Here is a 20,504-nt window from a genome sequence, read left to right on the forward strand (position 1 = left end):
ATATCTAGGGACAAAGTTACTATATGTAGAATGATTACCGAATGATAACCGTTTTAAATTTCATTTCAACCGTTTTGAATTTCTTTCCGACCGCATCAGTGGTTTATATACATAACCAAAAGTGTAATGTAAACATATCTATGAAAAAATTTTGATAACAAGGCACGAAAGGTAATCAGGACTCTCATATAGTTAAGTGTACCTTCGTATCAACGAAATTGTAATTCAATAATGTGAACGGTTTAAAAATAAATCTGTCTCAAAATCGATCCTATGTCAAACGAATGTTCATTTAACCAAAATATATTTATCCATTTTCAACTTTGTCAATGGTGATGTTTCCATTTTCTACATTGTCAGTGGTGATGTTTCTTCACCACAAGCTGATGTTTTATTCAATGATTATAATTCGGGCAGGTCGTAATCGATGCACATTGAATAATAGACGAAATACCTACTTTGGATTATTAAGTGTTGCCTATTTTTAGTAAAATATTTCAAGGATTGCCCCCAGCTCCTGACACTATTCATTCTATTCTTCATTTTTTAAATGCTGCTATTCACAGAGTGTCCAGCCCGTGGATTTATGCCCCAGTTGTCACACATTTTCGGGATTATTTTTGTGTTTGCATTTTTCGATTTAGTCTTTCTTTCTTTTAACTTATTATGCTGTTTCCCCTTGTAGCAGAATTCTCATTAATTTTATTAATTTTAACGTCTTTCCTCATGATCAAAGTTTTGTTCATTAAGATCTTCGGATCTATTCACATTTTCCACTATGTCGACATTTTCGTGCGGTGGTTCAACTTCATTCGGCCATGTTTCAAAAGTTTTCGAAAAAAGTTTGTTTAAAAGTAAATTCTAGAAACTTTCCAGAAAATATGCAATGAATCGATAATATTGTCTAGATACTGTTAATCGGTCCATAATCTGAATATTATGTTAATATTTCAGACCATCAATGTATTTAACCGCCTTGGAATTAAAACTAGAGCAAAGATCAACGCACCTAGCATAGTAAAGGATTCTTTGGGGGTGTCAAAACATGACTATTTAATACCAGTAGTTCAATTAAGTGCTAGCTTTCAACTTGCTTTCAACATATTATTATATTTGCTTGTTAAACCATGAAACGAGCTCCTAAAAAGTCACAAACAAGAAAATCCTAAAATATTTTTGTTAGAAAAAATAGCGAAACGACAAATTGAATGTTATACGAATTAGTTGTGATTAATATTACTATACCATAAATGGTATACTAATGGTACTAAGTAGAGTAGGATTTTGACTTTGACACACCATATATTCTATTACTGTGATAGGTGCTTTGCAAAACTGCATTAAAATTGTTTACATCCATCTCAGACGGCGGGCGGGCGTACCACTTGGAGCTTTAGAATAGATATGGTGCCACATCTGAACATGATCCGCTCAAATGTTAAAAAAAACAATAAGTGTCTTTCTCTCAACTTGTTAAATTGTGAAATGTTTGTTTGTAACGTGCGCATGTGATATACCTCTCGTTGACACAAACAAATATATTTATGACTAATCCTTTGAAATTAGTCATGCTTATTTATCTTCCAACATACATCTACTGAATAATAAGGAGAGAAATATGATGTATGAACTATGTCATTTTATTTCTACTGCTTTGTCATTTACCGTTGTTGATGTTCTTTGTAATATTCTCTGTTATAACGTAATTCGCTAAATGTTGAATAAACCATAAATTTATCACATTTATCGTAAAATAATAAAGCAATCATGTTTAGCATTAAAGGGAGTTTTGGAATATTGTGTGATGGGAGACATGACGGTGGGTATAGGGTTATAAAACCATATATGATTAATAAATCAGGAAGTATATGCTATGTGATGTGTATGTGGGATGTGAGTAAGATACTAATTAGTGAAAATGGTGGAACATTATGGAATCGACAATTGTATTTGAAGTTTACAGTAAAATTATTATTTTTTTTTTAAATCAGAAACTAATCAAACATAGAAACTAAGTATGTCTTGCACAAGACAGGATAATTAATGAATTGATTGGAATGGTACCTTTAAAAACTGATTTGATTGGAGGAAAATTATCTTAAGGCTGTGCTACTAACTTTAATCTAGAAGACACAACCGTCATTGATACAATATGATTTCATTGCATCTTACAATTTCTTAATTGGCCAGGATCGCAAAAATCGACTAAAAAATCTGAAAAATCTGTCAAGAAACGAGAATAAAAATAAAATCACCGCACGTCCAAATCGATGTAGTATTATTCGGTGGAACATAACTGACATCCTATGACATAAAGAGAAGTTGTATGTTTGCGAGAAAATGTAAACGGAAGGTATCGGAGTAGCGCTACTATCATGTAGCGTTCCTTAGCTGCGTTTTCGTCGTTTTCGTGCACTTTGATGGATTTTGTACCATGAATAGAATGACATTGACGGCAAGATTGCAAAACGAGTAGGAGACGTTTTAAAATTTGCTCCCAGCGCTACCTATATCCTACCAAATTTTTTATTACAGATGTCACTTTGATGAATTTACCTACTTTTCTTCAATGGTAAGTTTTAAAAGTGAAGTAATTTTTAAATATCTTCATAGATAAAGTGGACATCACTAACATTTAGACATGAATTTTCTTGTCCCCTTATTCCCTTGACTGAAAGTCAGGGTCTTATGAAAGAAAATACCCTTAAATGTCCGTAACGCTAAGTTCACTATGATATTTTGAAAATGTTCTACATTGTCAAAAAACTTTAAATACAGAAAACGTCGAGGAATTCTTTACCGATTTGCAAAATTTTGGTTTTAATCGACGGAGAATGAAAATCATGAGGTTTAGTTCGTAGATGGGCAATATTGGGGTAATGAGATGTGAGTAATTCTCAATACAATTTTATTCCGTGTTACCGCGATACCTTCCCTAATTCTTATCAGATTTTGAAATTTTTTGTGTTATTCGACGAAGATTGATATTCTTGAGGTTGAGTTTGCAGATGGATAATGTTATAACAACGAGATGGGTGAATTTCTACACAGACGCTTTTTCTTGTTACCGTGCGATAACTTGAGTAATTTTTACCCGATTTTCAAATTTTTTGTTATAATTGACAGCACGACAGAGTAAAGTTAACCAGGCAGGAGCGCTGATTTGACAATGGACCTGATTGATCTAGAAGCCCGATTTTGCGAACAAAATTTTCCAATTTATGTCAGTGTTCATTTGTGTTCATTTTCCTCCAGTGTATTAGGTCCCTTATTTGACGTTTATTTTACTCTGCCGTGATTGACAGAAAATGATAAAATTTCTTATCTGACGAGTAGTGAAATTCTGGATTTCTGGTCTAACAATTTAGAAGTACTTCCCAAAATAGTTTTTGCTTGCTTACTTGAGAAACCTATAGTAATCAAGTAATTCTCAGAGGCTTCAAAAATCAATTTTGACCAGTAGCGTAATTCATGTGGATAAACTCGAACATTGGAATATAATTGAACTAGTAATATGGGATACACGACAATTTTTACGTGAAATCGTATTCTTAAAAGAATTTTTTTCGTTCCTAAAATGTTTGAACGAGTGGGAACTTCACACGAATTTTATTTTTTCAAGAGGTAGGCAAGAAATATGCCACCTTTTCAGCGCTTTTAGTAAACTATATATGAGACTCATATTAGGAGTTAAACATTCCTCGCTGGACCTTCCACTCATTGCGCTTTTTAGGAGACAATATTCAATCGTTGTAAATATTATTTGTTTGTATTCTTCTCAGTATATGTATGTATAACATATTCAAAAATGCCTCTTCTGATCACATCGTGTTATAATTTCCTATTTTCCATGCCTAGGCTTATGAATATTTGAACGAGTGTGAACTTTGCGGTTAGAGCGAAGCGAGGGCCGTAATTCACACGAATTTTATTTCTTCAAGAGGTAGGCATGAAATATGCCATTTTAAAAGCGTTTTTAAGTACTCATATTTATTGGATGTAAAACATTGCTCGCTGAACCTTCGATTAACGTAGCTCTTCAGAAAATTAAATTAATTTTGAATTTTCTAAACGCCCAGTGAAAATAAAAGAGATATTCAATTAATGATGTAGCAAAGAGACCATTCTTGTTTCGCTTTTTCATCTGACTATAATTTAGTGTTTTTAAAAACACCAACTTTTTTAAAAATGGTAAGACAACTGGGACTGGAATTATTGAAAGTATTGATAGTTAGTCAAGGGAAATGACCCACCCAAGTGGGTAAAAACACTACAAAAAGCACTTTTATTTGTCTGCGTGGACCAGCTGAAAAAGAAATCATGCATAAGTTTGACTGACTTCCACACAGATAAAAATATGGATCTACATCTAAATCTTTTTGGGATTAACAGTACGCGATCGAATCTTTTTTTGAATTAAAATTTAATCCATTCAAGGATTGCTTGAACTTATCCCCAAATGACGAATGAGTAATCCCTAGAGGAATTAAATTTTCATATTTTAGGCCCTGACATTTGACAATTTGATAATCAAATTATAGACGGAGAATTCTTATCAACAGTATCATCGTTCAATCCCCAATATGTTTAATCCTATTTTTAATCCTAAGGAACTACTTTTTTTTCAATTTTTAGCAAAAATTAAAAATCTGATCCAGAAAGAATTACTTTTTGAAACTAATCCACTCGGACCTAAAAATTGTAATCCCACATTTTTATCTGTGCAGGTCCAATGTCCGTCCAGTGGCTTTGTATTTAATCAACTTTCGAGACGATAATGTACCATGGTAGAGAATGCCTCATTTATCCGAAAATATCCTCACATCGCAACCGAAAGACATCTTAATTGTAGGACTAAAAATCTTTATCATCCGTTCCATTTCATTTCGTAAATGAATTCATGATGATTAGGGTTTCGAGTCATCTTCTTAACACTTACACATACTTATTATGAGTGTATAAATATTCGCAAAAGATTCACTCCCCCCTTCATTTCATCCCATTCTGTTGTACATATAAATTCAGCAGCCGAAAAAAAAGAAATCCCACCATTCTCCAACATTCAATCACATTTATGTATCCACTCCACTAATGCCAGAGCTCACTTAAATAAGCATTATCGATTTATCCTAATCAAACGGTTTTTGTTTTATCCGATTTAATAGTGCGGTGTAAATACCCACTATTGCCGAACATATTATTCCTTGTATAAAATTAATCAACTTTACCAAGATTAAGACAATGTTCATTCGATTGAATTAATGAGAATTGTTAATTTCCTGGTGTTACTATACCCGTTGAATGTGTCTGGAATGTGGCGGGTATACATTGTTCGAGTAAACGGATGATAACGATTTATAATGGATTGGTGTTAACATTCGGTGTGGTGTAGCTTTTAAAAGCCATAAAATTTTCGAAATGTTCAAAAGCCGAGCTGATTGAAGCGATACAAAATCGAATGATTTTTTTCAGTGTAATTGTGTTCATTAATAACAACCACATCATATTGGCACCCATTTTCATGGATCGAGCCGGATGGTTAAACAGTATGGTGTGGTGTGCACGATAAAAACTGAAGCGGTGTTTATCAAAACAATTTAGATGTAAAATGCTTAAAAGTTATGAATACGAGAGAGGTAAATTACGGCATGTAGAATTCACCGAATTTATTTTCGTATTTAACAGTAAAACTAATAAAATTTGCTTTGGCTTTGGTTTCCAAAAACTTTTCATGCAGGAAAATTTAGCTGTTGAGTGTGGAACACAAATAAATGTGTGTGTGTAATACATTCTCTTTCTCCTCCACGAAATGTTTGTGTATATTTTCCTGGATGGGATTAAAGGATTTATGTAAAACATATGCGATATTTGTGATATTTGTGCTTTTGTTTCCCAAAGTTTCACATTTGTTTATACACATTTCAGACACTACAACTCAAGCAAATGTATATTACGTTGAGTTTTAAGTGGAATTTCATTCATTAACGAAAGAGTCGATGATATGAAAGGAAAGTGGATTAATGAAAATTGAATTATCATTTCGATTACGAATTAGTATGTATACAAATAATCCATATTATTTTTGGCGAGACATGGTAAATAAATAAATAAAATTTGAAGAGCGCAGAGACGTGTATATAGTTCTGGTTTGATTTAGATAAAAAAATTTAAAACAATTTTATTAACAATGATCAAATTTTACAATCGGCGGCTAAGTTTTCTATTTAAATTTAGCCATTTAAATAAAAAAACTACTTTTATTTTCGCATTTTTTGGAATCTTTCCGATGATCACATCTACATTTTCACGCTGGATAGCAAAACTTATTTTTTGTATGAAAAATGATTTAGCGTGAATAATCCCAGACTTTGATTTTAGAATAGGGCCGAGTCTTTTAACAAATAATTTTGCAGGTTCACTAAATGTTCCAAAAGTCTCGACAGCAAAAGGTAAGAAAGGATAATTCTGCATGAAAAATTATTGGAATTAATTTTCGTTACAATTAAACCAATGCGAAAAACAAAGTTGTGTCCGCTTCAGAACCACATATTACCAGTGTCAGCTTTCGACTTTTGGGCGCCACGCGCACTTTAAAATTTGAGTCATTTAATTTCACTTTTTCACATTTCATACTTTCAAGATAACACATTGATTTTTGAACCAAAGTGCACTGAAAATATTCTCGTGCATAGTGGTTTTTTTTAAGGCTAGTACAGAGTTCGTGAAAAATGCATGCAAAATCGACCTCTGCAAAATGGTTGCAAAATATGACACAAAATGTATGAGCTATCTGTCAAATATTTTGCAAGCTCGGTGTAAACCTGATGTTTACACTGTGCTTGCAAAATATTTGACAGATAGCTCATACATTTTGTGTCATATTTTGCAAGCATTTTGCAGAGGTCGATTTTGCATGCATTTTTCACGAACTCTGAACTCATCTTAAGGTCGGAACATATCGGAGATATTTTAGAGTTTTAAAAATCGTCGATGGTTATGTTATTTTGTTTGTTGTCACCGGATTTATCAATATGCTGTGTAATTAAGCAACTTATGTTATGTAAGCAGCACCTTTTATGTTAAATAAATGTTTCTCTCTTCAAATTTTGTGCCAAAATAACACTTAATTGACAGGGAATTGCCTATTTTCTAAAGGTGAACAAACTGTACATCTGAAGTCTGAAATACTGTTTTCGTACATTTACTACTGAAGATAACTGGAAGAGTATCACCACACCAAGCCTCAAGAATGACACGATTTTGTAGTGTCGCGTCGCGACAGTGTTTTCATGGTTTGGCGAGTGTAAAAGATTTTTTCTTGCCAGAGATCATTTTCACGTAACAGTAAATACACATAACCAAGAATTAAAACAAAGGAATTGAGGTCAGCTTCTGGTGTCGTGTCTGACAGCTTTGTTTTTACTGTTAATATTCGTATCGTGTCCAGTGCCGGACTGGCCCTATAGGCGTTCAAGCGATTCCCGAAGGGCCTTTTGATTTTTGTATGGATAAAGGGCAACGAATGGCCTTTTGAAAAATTTCTTTATACAACGCCCGAAGGGCTTTTTTGAGCCAGTCCGGCACTGATCGTGTCTGACGCTGGGAAGGTCATGAAAATGATGTATAAGGCTTCTGTGGCAAGAAAAAATCGTTTGTGTCCATGTGTGTTGAAAATTCCATTTCTCTTCGAACAGTCTGACGTCTTCTTGTTTTTCTAGAAACACTTTTCTAACTCTATTTTGGTAATAAAAAATGTTAAGTTACAACAAGATACAACACCCGACAAAGAATTTACGCATACCAATATTTACCATATTATCCCTTAGAGTAATAATACCTAGAGAGGAAATCTCAGTATTATCCACACAAGGACAATGCATACATTTTCCAATTAACTACAAAACTAGGTTGAGCTATCGATGTCATCCTCTTATCATTTTTCTAAATTTACCAGCTATACATTTTAATTTAGTATACCGGTATGACCTATACATGGTGGCGTTGCTAACCGAATCGATTTGTTGCAAGAAATTTAAAATCTAAATTGAACCACAAGTACACGGATAAATTCGTATGGGATGTAACGACGAACATTTGGAACGGTGTGATGGTTTATCCTTAGGGACTAATACGTTAATAACAAATTAGCTAAAAATGGATTGGATGACGTAAATATACCTACAACGGATGTAAAGCAACAGAGACTATCAAAATTCAACATAACATCGAATTGCATAATCAATTTATTTAAGATGAGGTGTACAGATAATTCTAAAGCAATTAGTTTGAAAATTAAACATTAAATGGATTAGACGGCAATTTATTTTGTATGTCATCAGGTGTTCGGATAGAAATGAAATTACTTCGGTAAACGAGCGTGAAATGATCTATGAATAAATGTAATTTGTTGAGTTGATGGAGAGTGGTAAGCAGAAAGCAAAATATGTTGTCGGCTTAGTTGTGGTCATCTCTGTTACCGACCTTGCCTTTGAAGTATATTCAAATAATTATTTTAACGAAAATTGAAACCGGAGAACGTTTATGATGCCAAAACGAAGATAAATTTTTGTTTAATTAGGGAAGACCACCACCACCAGACTACGACTACACACAATATTTGCAATGCAAATGCAATTTTAGATTAGTAAATGATTAATGGGAATGGACACTAATTGAATTATGTAATTTACATATGGTTTTTGCGATGAGCAAGGGTTTTCAAGGTGCCCATTGCATTCACCACAAGCTTTGATACTCGTCGTCGAAAGTGTTGACGATGGGAGATAAAAGAAAAGTCCCATTTACAGCTTGATGGCAACTTAAGTAATTCTGAAGCGATTTCGGCGTGTAATGGAAAAGGTTAGATCCTTTTCGGATTTTGATTTATCTACAATTGTTAAAAGTTTCCTATGTGCAGAATAAGCACCAGCTGAATATCACCAGCTGGTGTACAAACAAAAACACTTTGTATTGTAAACAATTCAAAGACAACCTATACACACAGTGCATTTCTACGTTAACGCCATCTTTTCGCACACATAACACGTATGATTGAAGTAAACAAATTGTTCAGAATGAGTTTTGATTGTTTATCATACGTTAAGTGTGTATTAGTAAATCAGCTTGGTGATATTCAGCTGTTGCTTATTCTGCACATAGGAAACTTTTAACAATTGTACATAAGAATTAAACACTCAAGTCGCATGGGTATGTTTGGCTTATGAAATTAAAAAAAAACTTTCGCATGTGCTTTGTTTGCTTTGTGGCAGTCCAACAGACTGGCTAAGAGTTAGAAAGTTTGGTAATGAGTTAAAATTTCATTTCAACTATAATTCGCTAGACTTGTTTGTGTCCACATTGGTATAGTGGCCTTATGAGAAATCCTGTTTTTAAACTGTGTATTGATGCAAAACAGATCGAAACAGTGGTCGAATATCTTGCTAACAGGCTTTTGGGTAGAGGGAAATATTGGCCAATATACGGTTCGGATAAAAATTTAGGTTAGATCTTACGACCTCTCGGTTTGGCATTAACTTTTACTATATTTCGCTGATACAAACTGGAATAAAAAAAATCGTTTTGATGTGATTTTGGGCTCACCTTATTTAAAATGGCGGTAAAACTGATGAGAAATTCAGTTAGGTAAGTAACCTAACCAGCCCGAAAAATGGGCCTAGTGAATTTCTGAACGAGAAAATTGTGCTCTTCGATATAAACAGCAAAAAAGTCTTGATGGAGTAAACAAATCTTACATTCACCGAAAACAAGGACTTAATGTACTATTCGATCAATTTCGTAAATGCAGCACTTATTGTCATGTGTCGTAAATAGTAAATTGTCGTCTTTTATTTACAAATTAATTTTTACCTACCCTGAAACATTACAAACGTTGCAGGTAAATGTCGCAATGATACAAAATCCGCAAAATTCGATATTCGATAGTCGAAGTAGTATTTCATTCGAAATTATAAAATCCAATAACGACAATTGCTAGTTTATTCCGCATCACGAGTAGACACTTTACAATGAATATTATTCCACCATTGATGAATTTTATGCAAACGATGCCGAAGTATTGACGAAGACTTTTTGTAACAGAAAGCTTTGTAGTTGCCGAAAACTGTCAGAGAATTAAAAAAGGATTTTCTATAAAAGTGAAAAATTTGGGACGAAATAAGAAATCGGTTCGATTCTATGAAAACATTTTATAGGAAGTGTCTCACAACCGTTCCGCATGCACTATCAACCACAGTCAACCACTTATTGAGAAAAGCCATTTCATTTGGAGTGTTCCATGCAAACACTCAAAATGTACAATTAGACTCTCCGGTAGTAATGAAAATATAAATGGGATATATTCGGTATAATGCATACCAACTGATACCTGTATCAGATATGCCATTTTGGCTCAGTTTGTTACATTGCCATGTGAGAGGTTGTCCACAAAAACCATCTTTGACTGGTGTGTTGTGTGATGAGAATTAAATCGTAATGGTATCAAAGCTGACTCGATAACGAACAGCTGGGCTAACGAGATAATTAGGATGATTTACAGGTATTTAAGGGACAAAAAAATCTAACAAAAAAGGTCAACCGGAAAAAAAGTAGTCCAAACGATTATTACATTGGCAGCATAGTTCGTACCTCTATTCCAATGTCTTTTATGGACAACATCAATGGCTTTCGTTGATTTAGAAGGTTAATGTAAACGTAAAATGCAGATGGTTTCGCAAATATTGCATTGTATTTGTTGAACAATAAAATTTAATATATTGCCTGATGGTCGCACTGCAAATCGGAAATAGTATGTTGTGTTACAAGTATTGTAATGTTGATTTTTTCAGCACTAGACCCAAGTTTTCCTTACGAGCGGAGCGAGTAAGGAAAATTGGGTCGTGTGCTGAAAAAATCTCATTACAATACGTGTAACACATCATGCTTTGTGCCAACCGAGAATTGAAATAGACAAATGCACAAAAATTCAGAATTTTCATTGTAAACAATCACTCTTCGAATTTGATCGATCACGTTGCTTTGCATTTTTTTAAAACGAATGCTGTAATAACTCATACGAATTTCATTTCAACACTGGTTTGAGTGTTGTAATAAGCCATGAAAACGGGTGTTGTAATTTTGGACATTTCAATCTAGTTATCGATATTGAAATCCGTCGTATTTCAATTCTCGGTGGCACAAATTGTTATTTACCAAACTGAATTTACAAATATTACCGCTTGTTGATTTACTTCGGCTATGTATACAGATCTGCATAAATTATTAATTATCAGGCAGCAAATATAACATTAGCCACTAAAGGCCACAGGTTTTGTTTAATGCTCATTTTATTGATAGCATCCATTTACGACAAAATAATAATAATAAAAACAATCAAAATCCAGATAAATTTTACAATGGTAGCGGTTAAGCAAAGATTGCGGTTTACAATAGTAAAGATTCTCGCGGTTTGGGAACATTCGCAATAGTACAATACTGCCTCGCCTTCGGCTTGAAAAACAAGCTTCCCACAGACCTCAATAAAAAATTTCCCAGCGAGACAGTACTTTTTGTTGTCTTGCGACCAGAAAATCCGAAAAACTGGTTTTTGTTTTGCAAGACAACAAAAATCCTTATCGATGCGATAAGTTTGAAATAAAAGTGTTATTTGAGACGTAGGTGCATGTATAACTTTCGGTTCATGAGCTTTAATACCTTTCTATATTACCATGTGTAGTGTATGAGGGTGGTGATTATTCGTAACCTTATCTTAGAGGGTGAGAGTAGACAACATTATTATACATGATTGTGTTTAAAGCATACACAATCATGTATAATAACGTTGTCTACTCTCACCCTCTAGGATAAGTGTGACTTTAGCTGAAAATGGATGACCGCAATAATCATCTACGATATATGATAATATTGTTACTTTGTAGCGACGTGAAATAGTTATTTGTGTATCTGTTTTGGACGATTGTTTTTAGGCAATTTCGCGAGTTGTATTCGAAAGTGCCTAAAATCAATCGTCCAAAACAGATACCCAAAAAAAAAATCATGTAAGGGGTCGAAAACCAGAGAAAAATCTCAAAACTCCCTCATTTTCGGCCCCGACACATGAAAATGTTATTTAACGTAGAAAAACATCAACAATCCAGATGCTTGCAAGAGTTTTAATTTTGAATTGGTTCAACAAGACAGCGACCTGTCAAGAGCATCATAATTTTTATCCAATATTTAATGAACCGTTAAGGAAAAAATGATTTGATCTTTTTACGATTTTTTTTCTTTATTTTTTGCAAAAGCAAGTTTACGGTTAAGAAGGCATAATAATGTCTTGTAATACGTTATTGTTGCCCGTGGAAAGGAACCGCGAACATTTATTTTTTTAAATAATATTATTGGATTGGTTTTAAAGTACAACGTTTTATGCTACAGAGGCATCTAAAGTTTGCAAACTTTTGCATATTATGAGTGCCATAATGTAAACAGCCTCGATGAAGCGGGTAACCGTGGCAGAGTCGTTTTGTCGTTGCGTCATTTTGCGACAAAATGGTACAACGAAAAAGTGACAGTTGGGAAAATTCTAAATTAGATTTTTTGTTTTGATGTGGTTGATTGTTATGATTTTTCGTTTTCTTTCGTACAAAAGTATGAAAATTTGTGATTTTATTATCTATACATTAAGCTTACAATATACAATGTAGTAAAATTCGTGTATAGTGTCTCCAAAAAATTAAATTCCGTGTTCAATATTCTCATAAACATAAAAATCCAAGCAAATATGTGCAAATGTTCTCCAAAAATTTCCTGTGATTGATTTAAATTAGATTTTCGCAGTAATCCAGACTCTCCGAACATTCACTATATTTTTAGTCATAACTCTCGTGGATGTACTCGCACCAAGCAGTGCGTATACTCTACCTGTAGGTCTTTCCAAGGCCGACATTCGTACAACCTAGAATTGAAAGACGAATCCAACGAGCTGAAGATTTGGCGATATGACTCTTAACTCACGATTGCGAAACTTTATCTAATATTTTCGAGTGAAATACCTGACAATGCACTTTATTGAGTTAGAAACGACTGTAAAAAATGATACAATCGAACGCATAGATTGGGAGGTAATTTCGCAGAGAGGGTGGAGCATCCAAAAATACAAAACCCTGAAAATTGAGACCAGCTTCCGTGGTTTTTTGAGAGAATTGCGGCTATCATTTTTCTGAATATATTTTACCTCACAAAAAAATCCTAAAAACGTAAAACTTCTCTTAAGTACATGCTCCCACTTTCGATCTTAGCGAAAAAGAGCGATACCACATTTGAGTGTATGGAAAATTTTTGTTGTTAATGGGATTTAACTAACATCTTTTTTGAAGTGGTAATTGCGGTAAAAATGAAAGCCCCTTTTAATACATTATATATACCATCGTCAAGTAGCAGAAAGACGAGAAAGAATTGCGTACGAAATAACAAAATGGAACAGAGTTCGTTAACAGTTTAAACAAAACGCAAAAGTTGTGCTGCCTACAAAAGCAATATTTACCATCATATCACTTTATATTTTTATCTTCATATCCTTTGTGTGCGGGGTTCGGTGTAGCGGGTGTAGCGTTTGTGTAAGTCCTATATGAAATCATATCAAACATTTGAATTTGCCTTCGAGATATTTGTAACATTTCCATTCATACGTCGCACAGAGTATGGAGGAACATAAAATATATGATTCTGCACCCCGTGCTCATTCTGTGAGTGTATCCACATGTAATATATATTTATATATGTATGTACTAGCAGTGAGACGACTAAAAGTCATTACACTTTCGTAATAATTTTTCTTTTTTTTACCAACAATGAGATGTGGTATATACATTATGCGAAGATTTTTTTCTTCTACACTTGCGGAAACGTCAAATGGGACGTGTTTTCTGATTTGGGAGTTGTTGTGGTTTTTGGGCGAAAATTTTATTCAACAAATGGAAATCTAGATGATTTTGATAGATATATGCACGTTACTTACAACGAAATACACCCAAATACAGAACCTAGATTTCTCCATCATTTGCTAAACGAATATTTTTGTGGAAACAATTAAAAACCACAACAACTCTTAAATCAGAAAACACATCACATTTCCATTTTCCGCAAGTGTAATTAGCGGAATGGATTTTTGTTTTTTTTTTTTAGATAAAAGTAAAGGGAAATCGTTTACCAAAATGTATTTTTTATTGATTTATCAATGATAATATACGGTCACGTCCACTCTCGTCATAATCCCTCGTCTATATGTACAACTAAAACCCTCTTAAACCAAATTGATGGCCTTTACCACACCAACGATTTTTGTCAGGAATCGTCAACATTTTCGATATAATTCGTTTTCGCATCCCATACCAATGTACATTTCTTAATATTGTTATATAACCCATACACTAAAATTCCGAAAATTGTTCCACTGCCTCTTTATCTTCAGGGAATATGAAATCAAAATTTATGATTTTCTTTTACTGGATAAAGAACAAGAAAAAGTAAAAGAAAAAAATAAAGAAAAATTTATAGAAACTTTTATTGCACCATACTGCTAAACTATGATTATACTTATGTATGTAGAGTACAGTATAAGTAATGGTGTTGTTTTCGCCCATGTAGCTGATTCTTTTAGAAAAATGATGAATTGATAAAATTCTGTCAAAAATTCTTTTTTCCTTTCTATTCATAAAGTTAAAATTCTTATCGACATTTTCTGAGATCGGAGAAAAAATATAAAAAAAAATATATCAAAATGTAAGGCACAATAATTTGTGTTTGCTGATTCTTTTACCCTCATGCATATTACACGTGTTTGAAAGGGAATTCGACAGACAAACATTATGATTACGGTTATGTGTATGGATACACGCATTACAGCTCCGTTGATGTTGTGTCATGTAAAATGTTATTATGAATATGATAGAATAGTGGAAGGGTTACTTGAACATGATCTAGTCGTCAAGTAAAGGACGCATGTCTGAAATGTTTATGAACGTAACGTTTATGAAATTTTTAGCTAATAACCTTTTTCCCAGACAAAATCCCTATAGGGATATGTCGCTGGCGTCACCATTATTCCGTTAACATCTATCACCGTTTGTAGTGTTCTGATAACTCAAACGCATTGACTAATATTTGAAATTATTTTGGACACCTTGGACAACGCAACGGCTCTCCCGTAAGGCAAATACTATCATCTGATTGCCTCAAACTTTCTCCTGTAAGGCAAATGGCAATGTTTGATTGGATATCCAATATTGCTGATTATCATTTCATCGTTCTGTTTGTTAAAAGCTGCGGTTGCATTACAATGGACGTAACTCGCATGTTAAACAGAACAAATTTAAAGGGCGCAATTTTTAGTGACTTACGACTGAACAAGTGAATTTTGTCACTTTTTTGTCACTCACGGCTGATAATTTACGCTGTTACGGGACTCTCGTCCATGGTCACACATCGACACCTTTATGTCAATCATTTTTCTCTATAAAATATTATTGCTATCGCATTCTTCTACTCCACTGTGGTCAGAGGTTTCATTTCTTTTCCAGCGATTTCCAAAAATGCTACCAACGAATCATCCATCCAAGTATTTCTTCAAAAACATACATTTAGTCAAATATCCGCTGTCGTCTACCACCCAACATCGATGTACATCTTAGCTACACGTCACAAAGCTTCTACATCTCAATCATGTAGTACGCTGAAAACAGTATTTTTTTTATAAGTGATGAAAAGTGTCATTTTTGGAATTTAGTAAGCTTGTCGTAACGAGGAGAAGCCGAGTAGGACAAGCTTACGACGTGTCCTGAATAATTCCGCTTTCATCACTAATTACAAAGGACGTTTTTTGTGCCGTAAGGATCATAACGAACACACACAAACACTGTAAAAAAGCTGGAAAATGTTTTCATATAGTACTCTATTTGGCAGATGTCACTCGAAACACTTTTGCTTAGAGTGCGTTGTCCTTAGGCACAAAAAAAAAACTTTCTTGATGAGGTGCAAGCAACGTTTTGTGCACAGGACAACTGAAAGACAGATGCCCAAATAAATTAATAAATCACTTCCACGAACAACCAAATAATCAAGTAGTCTACCACCACTTGTGTTGGAAAATATATATATGAAATTTCATTAGATTGACAAAAATCTACATTTCAAAGCTATAAGCGATCAAGCAGCGTTCAGTTTACACACTACCAAAAAATAAGAAAAATGGGCCATGTTTAGGTAGACATAAATCTGCCAAGGCATGAAAACATAAACTCACGTCACGAATAATTAATTTGAACCTTAACTATCAAAAGTGTAGTTTCACATTTAGTAAATTGCGTGATTTCAACAATGACTTTTCACATTTAATTCTGCAAGGTAAAACAAAATTTCACGAAAGATACACTTTCTGCAAATGGAACAAAACGAAATCCTCAGATATAATAATCAAGATTTGTGTCTGTTCTTTAAAAGAACTTCTTTTGAGTGCACAAATATTTAGACAACCAAAAAATTGAGGTCATGTGATAGGAAAACATTGGAAAATATTCGTTTGTTGAATGTATATCTACTAGCTTGCATTTAAAAGTATCACAACAAGTTTCTTTGCGGTAAACATATTAATCGGAATGCAAAAACAATTTCTGATTAAGTCCTATAAACCAAAATTTCCATTTATAACAATTTAATTCGTTGTCAAACTCAATGCATTGTTAATGTTCTTTCTGGGCCAAGTTTGAACGCATAATGTTTCATAGATTAAATTTGACTAGCATTTACATTCGCAGATAACAACCGTTCGAACTATTGGCCAATATTTACATTGTTTTTGATAGAAAATAAAACCCATTAGGGATGAGGTATCAATAATTTCGTTGCAATGTATGTAGTCATGTATCGGTACAATAATATTCTCAGAAAACCGTTTCATATGTATGGCTGGGGGTGAAACAAATAAAACGAGAGCATGAGTCTATGTCATTTTATTGCAGTGACCAGAAATATCATATTTTCAAATATGGAACTTGTCTAGCACAACATGCCTATCACTAATTCATATCGGCAACAACTTTGATTTCATACGGTCTGTGCAGACTCTGGTTATAAATGTTCAAAAATTTAATAATGTTGCTCATGTTACAAGCCGTGGTTTTCTGACGAAGTAGAATTCATATTTTCATATTTAATTTCACGCATTTGACATCCAATGAGCCATTACAAATACCTTAATTCCACTATGCTCTTCGAATAATGTTAATGTCCAAAGCATTTCGTACAGTCTTAAAATTTCTTCACTCTTCAGTCTCATCGACTGGCATAAATTGCGGCACTATTTGGGCTATTGATCTTATAAGTGAATTCACATTTCGAAACAGTGGCAGAAACAATTTACGCTTTAGTGTTTACCCTATTTTGGCCTGATTAACGGTTTTCTAATGGTAAGTAATTTCAACCTACCTTTTCTTATCATGTTCTCCCTCTAATCGTACGTATGTTTTTGCTATAAATAGTGTCAACATACAACTTTTTTCAATCAGACAGTTTTTGCTCATTAAGTCGAAAACAAAGCATTAAACGAAAATGTGTAAACATATCGGTCTCGTACTGACCATCTTGTGCCTTTTAGTCAAGGGTAAATTTGTGGAATTATTAGTACATTACGTCCGAAGTTCCAAATTTTTATTTTGACGAGTGGGACGTTATGCCCTGGCCCGAAGAGGATTCTCACTTGTCAAAAAAACTTCGTGCTTCTGGTCGGTAAATGTACTCATAAAATTGCATTTACCGACCAGAATCACGTAAAGATCTAAAATTTCACTTTTTTGTTGTTACGAAAGTGTTATGAAACTGATTTGCGGATTCTGTCAAAAGAGTAAAGCAGTAATTATATTGACGAGCGATACGAATATTCGCGTGCTAGTGTCAAGAAAATATATGTATTTGCGTAAATATTCTCATTGCTCGTCAATATAATTACTGCTTAAAACATGATGTGTAAAAATTCTCAGAGGAGTATCATGTTTCGAATTTTCAAGAATTTCATACTTTTTGGTTTAAAGCTTTGGATAATTGCATTCTTTATAACAGCCTTATTCGCAATTACTGTACCTACTCATAGCGACGCAGAAGACATAATCCAAATATTTATTTTCTTCTTCTGTCACGTTTGACAGTATAACACTATAAAAATTTGAATTATAGCTAATTATAGCTAGAGTTACAGTTTGCGGATTCTGTAATGGTGAAAATTGCGTATCACACAATTTTGTATATTTTTTCTGATGTACATCAGCTTAATCATCGCATTGTCTTATTAGAACCAAACTCTGATGAAGTGTTGTAAAAAAACCTTTTATATTCCAAATTTATAGACATGGACATGCTACCAACACCAGCTAAAAATTCTATGGGTAATGCCGCTAAGCGAAAGGGCGATGATGCTGCTGACGCTTCTCGAAAGGGCGATGATGCTGCTGACGCTTCTCGAAAGGGCGACTCTGCTGCTGATGCTTCTCGAAAGGGCGACTCTGCTGCTGATGCTTCTCGAAAGGGCGACTCTGCTGCTGATGCTTCTCAAAAGGCCGATTCTGCTGGTGATGCTTCTCGAAAGGCCGATTCTGCTGCTGATGCTTCTCGAAAGGCCGATTCTGCTGCTGATGCTTCTCGAATAGCCGATTCTGCTGCTGATGCTTCTCGAAAGGGGGCCTCTGCTGCTGATGCTTCTCGAAAGGGCGATTCTGCTGCTGATGCTTCTCGAAAGGGGGCATCTGCTGCTGATGCTTCTCGAAAGGGAGCCTCTGCTGCTGATGCTACTAGAAAGGGGGCCTCTGCTGCTGATGCTACTAGAAAGGGGGCCTCTGCTGCTGATGCTTCTCGAAAGGGGGCCTCTGCTGCTGATGCTACTAGAAAGGGGGCCTCTGCTGCTGATGCTACTAGAAAGGGTGCCTCTGCTGCTGATGCTACTAGAAAGGGTGCCTCTGCTGCTGATGCTACTAGAAAGGGTGCCTCTGCTGCAGATGCTACTAGAAAGGGTGCCTCTGCTGCTGATGCTACTAGAAAGGGTGCCTCTGCTGCTGATGCTACTAGAAAGGGTGCCTCTGCTGCAGATGCTACTAGAAAGGGTGCCTCTGCTGCTGATGCTACTAGAAAGGGTGCCTCTGCTGCTGATGCTTCTCGAAAGGGTGCCTCTGCTGCTGATGCTTCTCGAAAGGGTGCCTCTGCTGCTGATGCTTCTCGAAAGGGTGCCTCTGCTGCTGATGCTTCTCGAAAGGGTAGTTCGGCTGCTGATGCTACTAGAAAGGGTGCCTCTGCTGCTGATGCTACTAGAAAGGGTAATTCGGCTGCTGATGCTACTCGAATTTGTGATGCTGATGCTGACGCTGACTGTGATGCTGACGCTGACTTCGATGCTGATGCTGATGCTGACTGTGATGCTGATGCTGATGCTGACTGCGATGCTGATGCTGATGCTGACGCTGACTCCGATGCTGATGCTGATGCTGATGCTGACTGCGATGCTGATGCTGATGCTGACTGCGATGCTGATGCTGACGCTGACTTCGATGCTGATGCTGATGCTGACTGCGATGCTGATGCTGACGCTGACTACGATGCTGATGCTGACGCTGACTTCGATGCTGATGCTGACGCTGACTGCGATGCTGACGCTGACGCTGACTATGATGCTGACGCTGACTTCGATGCTGATGCTCACGCTGACTGTGATGCTGCAAGGGCCAATTCTCCCTGTCGCTCTTCTCGAAACTGCGATGCTGCAAGGGCAAATTCTCCCTGTCGCTCTTCTCGAAACTGCGATGCTGCAGCTGATGCTATGAGGGCTCAATCTTCTCGAAATTGCGATGCTGCTGCTGATGCTATGAGGGCTCAATCTACTCGAAATTGCGATTATGCTTCTGACGCATTGTATGATCCACTATGATTCCATGATTGAACAACCAGCTGACGATATGATGGGTTCTATGAAAGCCCTTGCAGTGCAGATGGTGTTTCTGGAAGCAAATAATAGAAAAATGTAAAATCGTTGCAGAAACCCTAATAAAATATTGGAAAACTGAAATGATAGAATTGTACATTTTACATCAAATATATTCAATTAATCAGCAGGCAAATGCGAAAGATTCGTATCACTGCTCAATGAAAACGTTTAACCAAAATTACATTGAAAACAGGTCCGACTGTAGACCGTCTCAGTCGCAGAACAAAACCATTTTAATGAGATAAGGGAATCATTGTTTTTGTCATGAATCTATTATCCCAGTTGCTTATTGCAATTTGACCGTGACCGTGACATATCAAGAGCTGGTAGAGTTTGAACGTTTCTTATTGCAATTTGACTGATTAATAATCTACTCTAGAAGACTCGTGAATTGTGTTTTTCCCGGAAATCGTCGATAACTACCGATGATCGTAATTCGCGGCAGTTTCCAGACAGACTACACCACTACTGCTTTCGTAAAGTGGCA

The 20,504-nt window shown here is 35.2% G+C and overlaps 1 protein-coding gene across 1 annotated transcript; it reads left to right on the forward strand.

The window, feature by feature from the left end:
* The first annotated feature begins 17,566 nt into the window (after positions 1–17,566).
* On the forward strand, positions 17,567–20,151 carry LOC119070387 (serine-aspartate repeat-containing protein I-like). The gene is made up of 2 exons (XM_037174704.1): positions 17,567–17,653; positions 18,393–20,151. Exons 1-2 carry the CDS (start codon positions 17,602–17,604, stop codon positions 19,958–19,960), a joined length of 1,620 nt encoding a protein of 539 aa, XP_037030599.1. The 5' UTR covers positions 17,567–17,601; the 3' UTR covers positions 19,961–20,151.
* The last annotated feature ends 353 nt before the right edge of the window (positions 20,152–20,504 follow it).

Source organism: Bradysia coprophila, assembly GCF_014529535.1.
Source record: "Bradysia coprophila strain Holo2 chromosome X unlocalized genomic scaffold, BU_Bcop_v1 contig_79, whole genome shotgun sequence".
Classification (NCBI taxonomy): Eukaryota; Metazoa; Arthropoda; class Insecta; order Diptera; family Sciaridae; genus Bradysia; species Bradysia coprophila.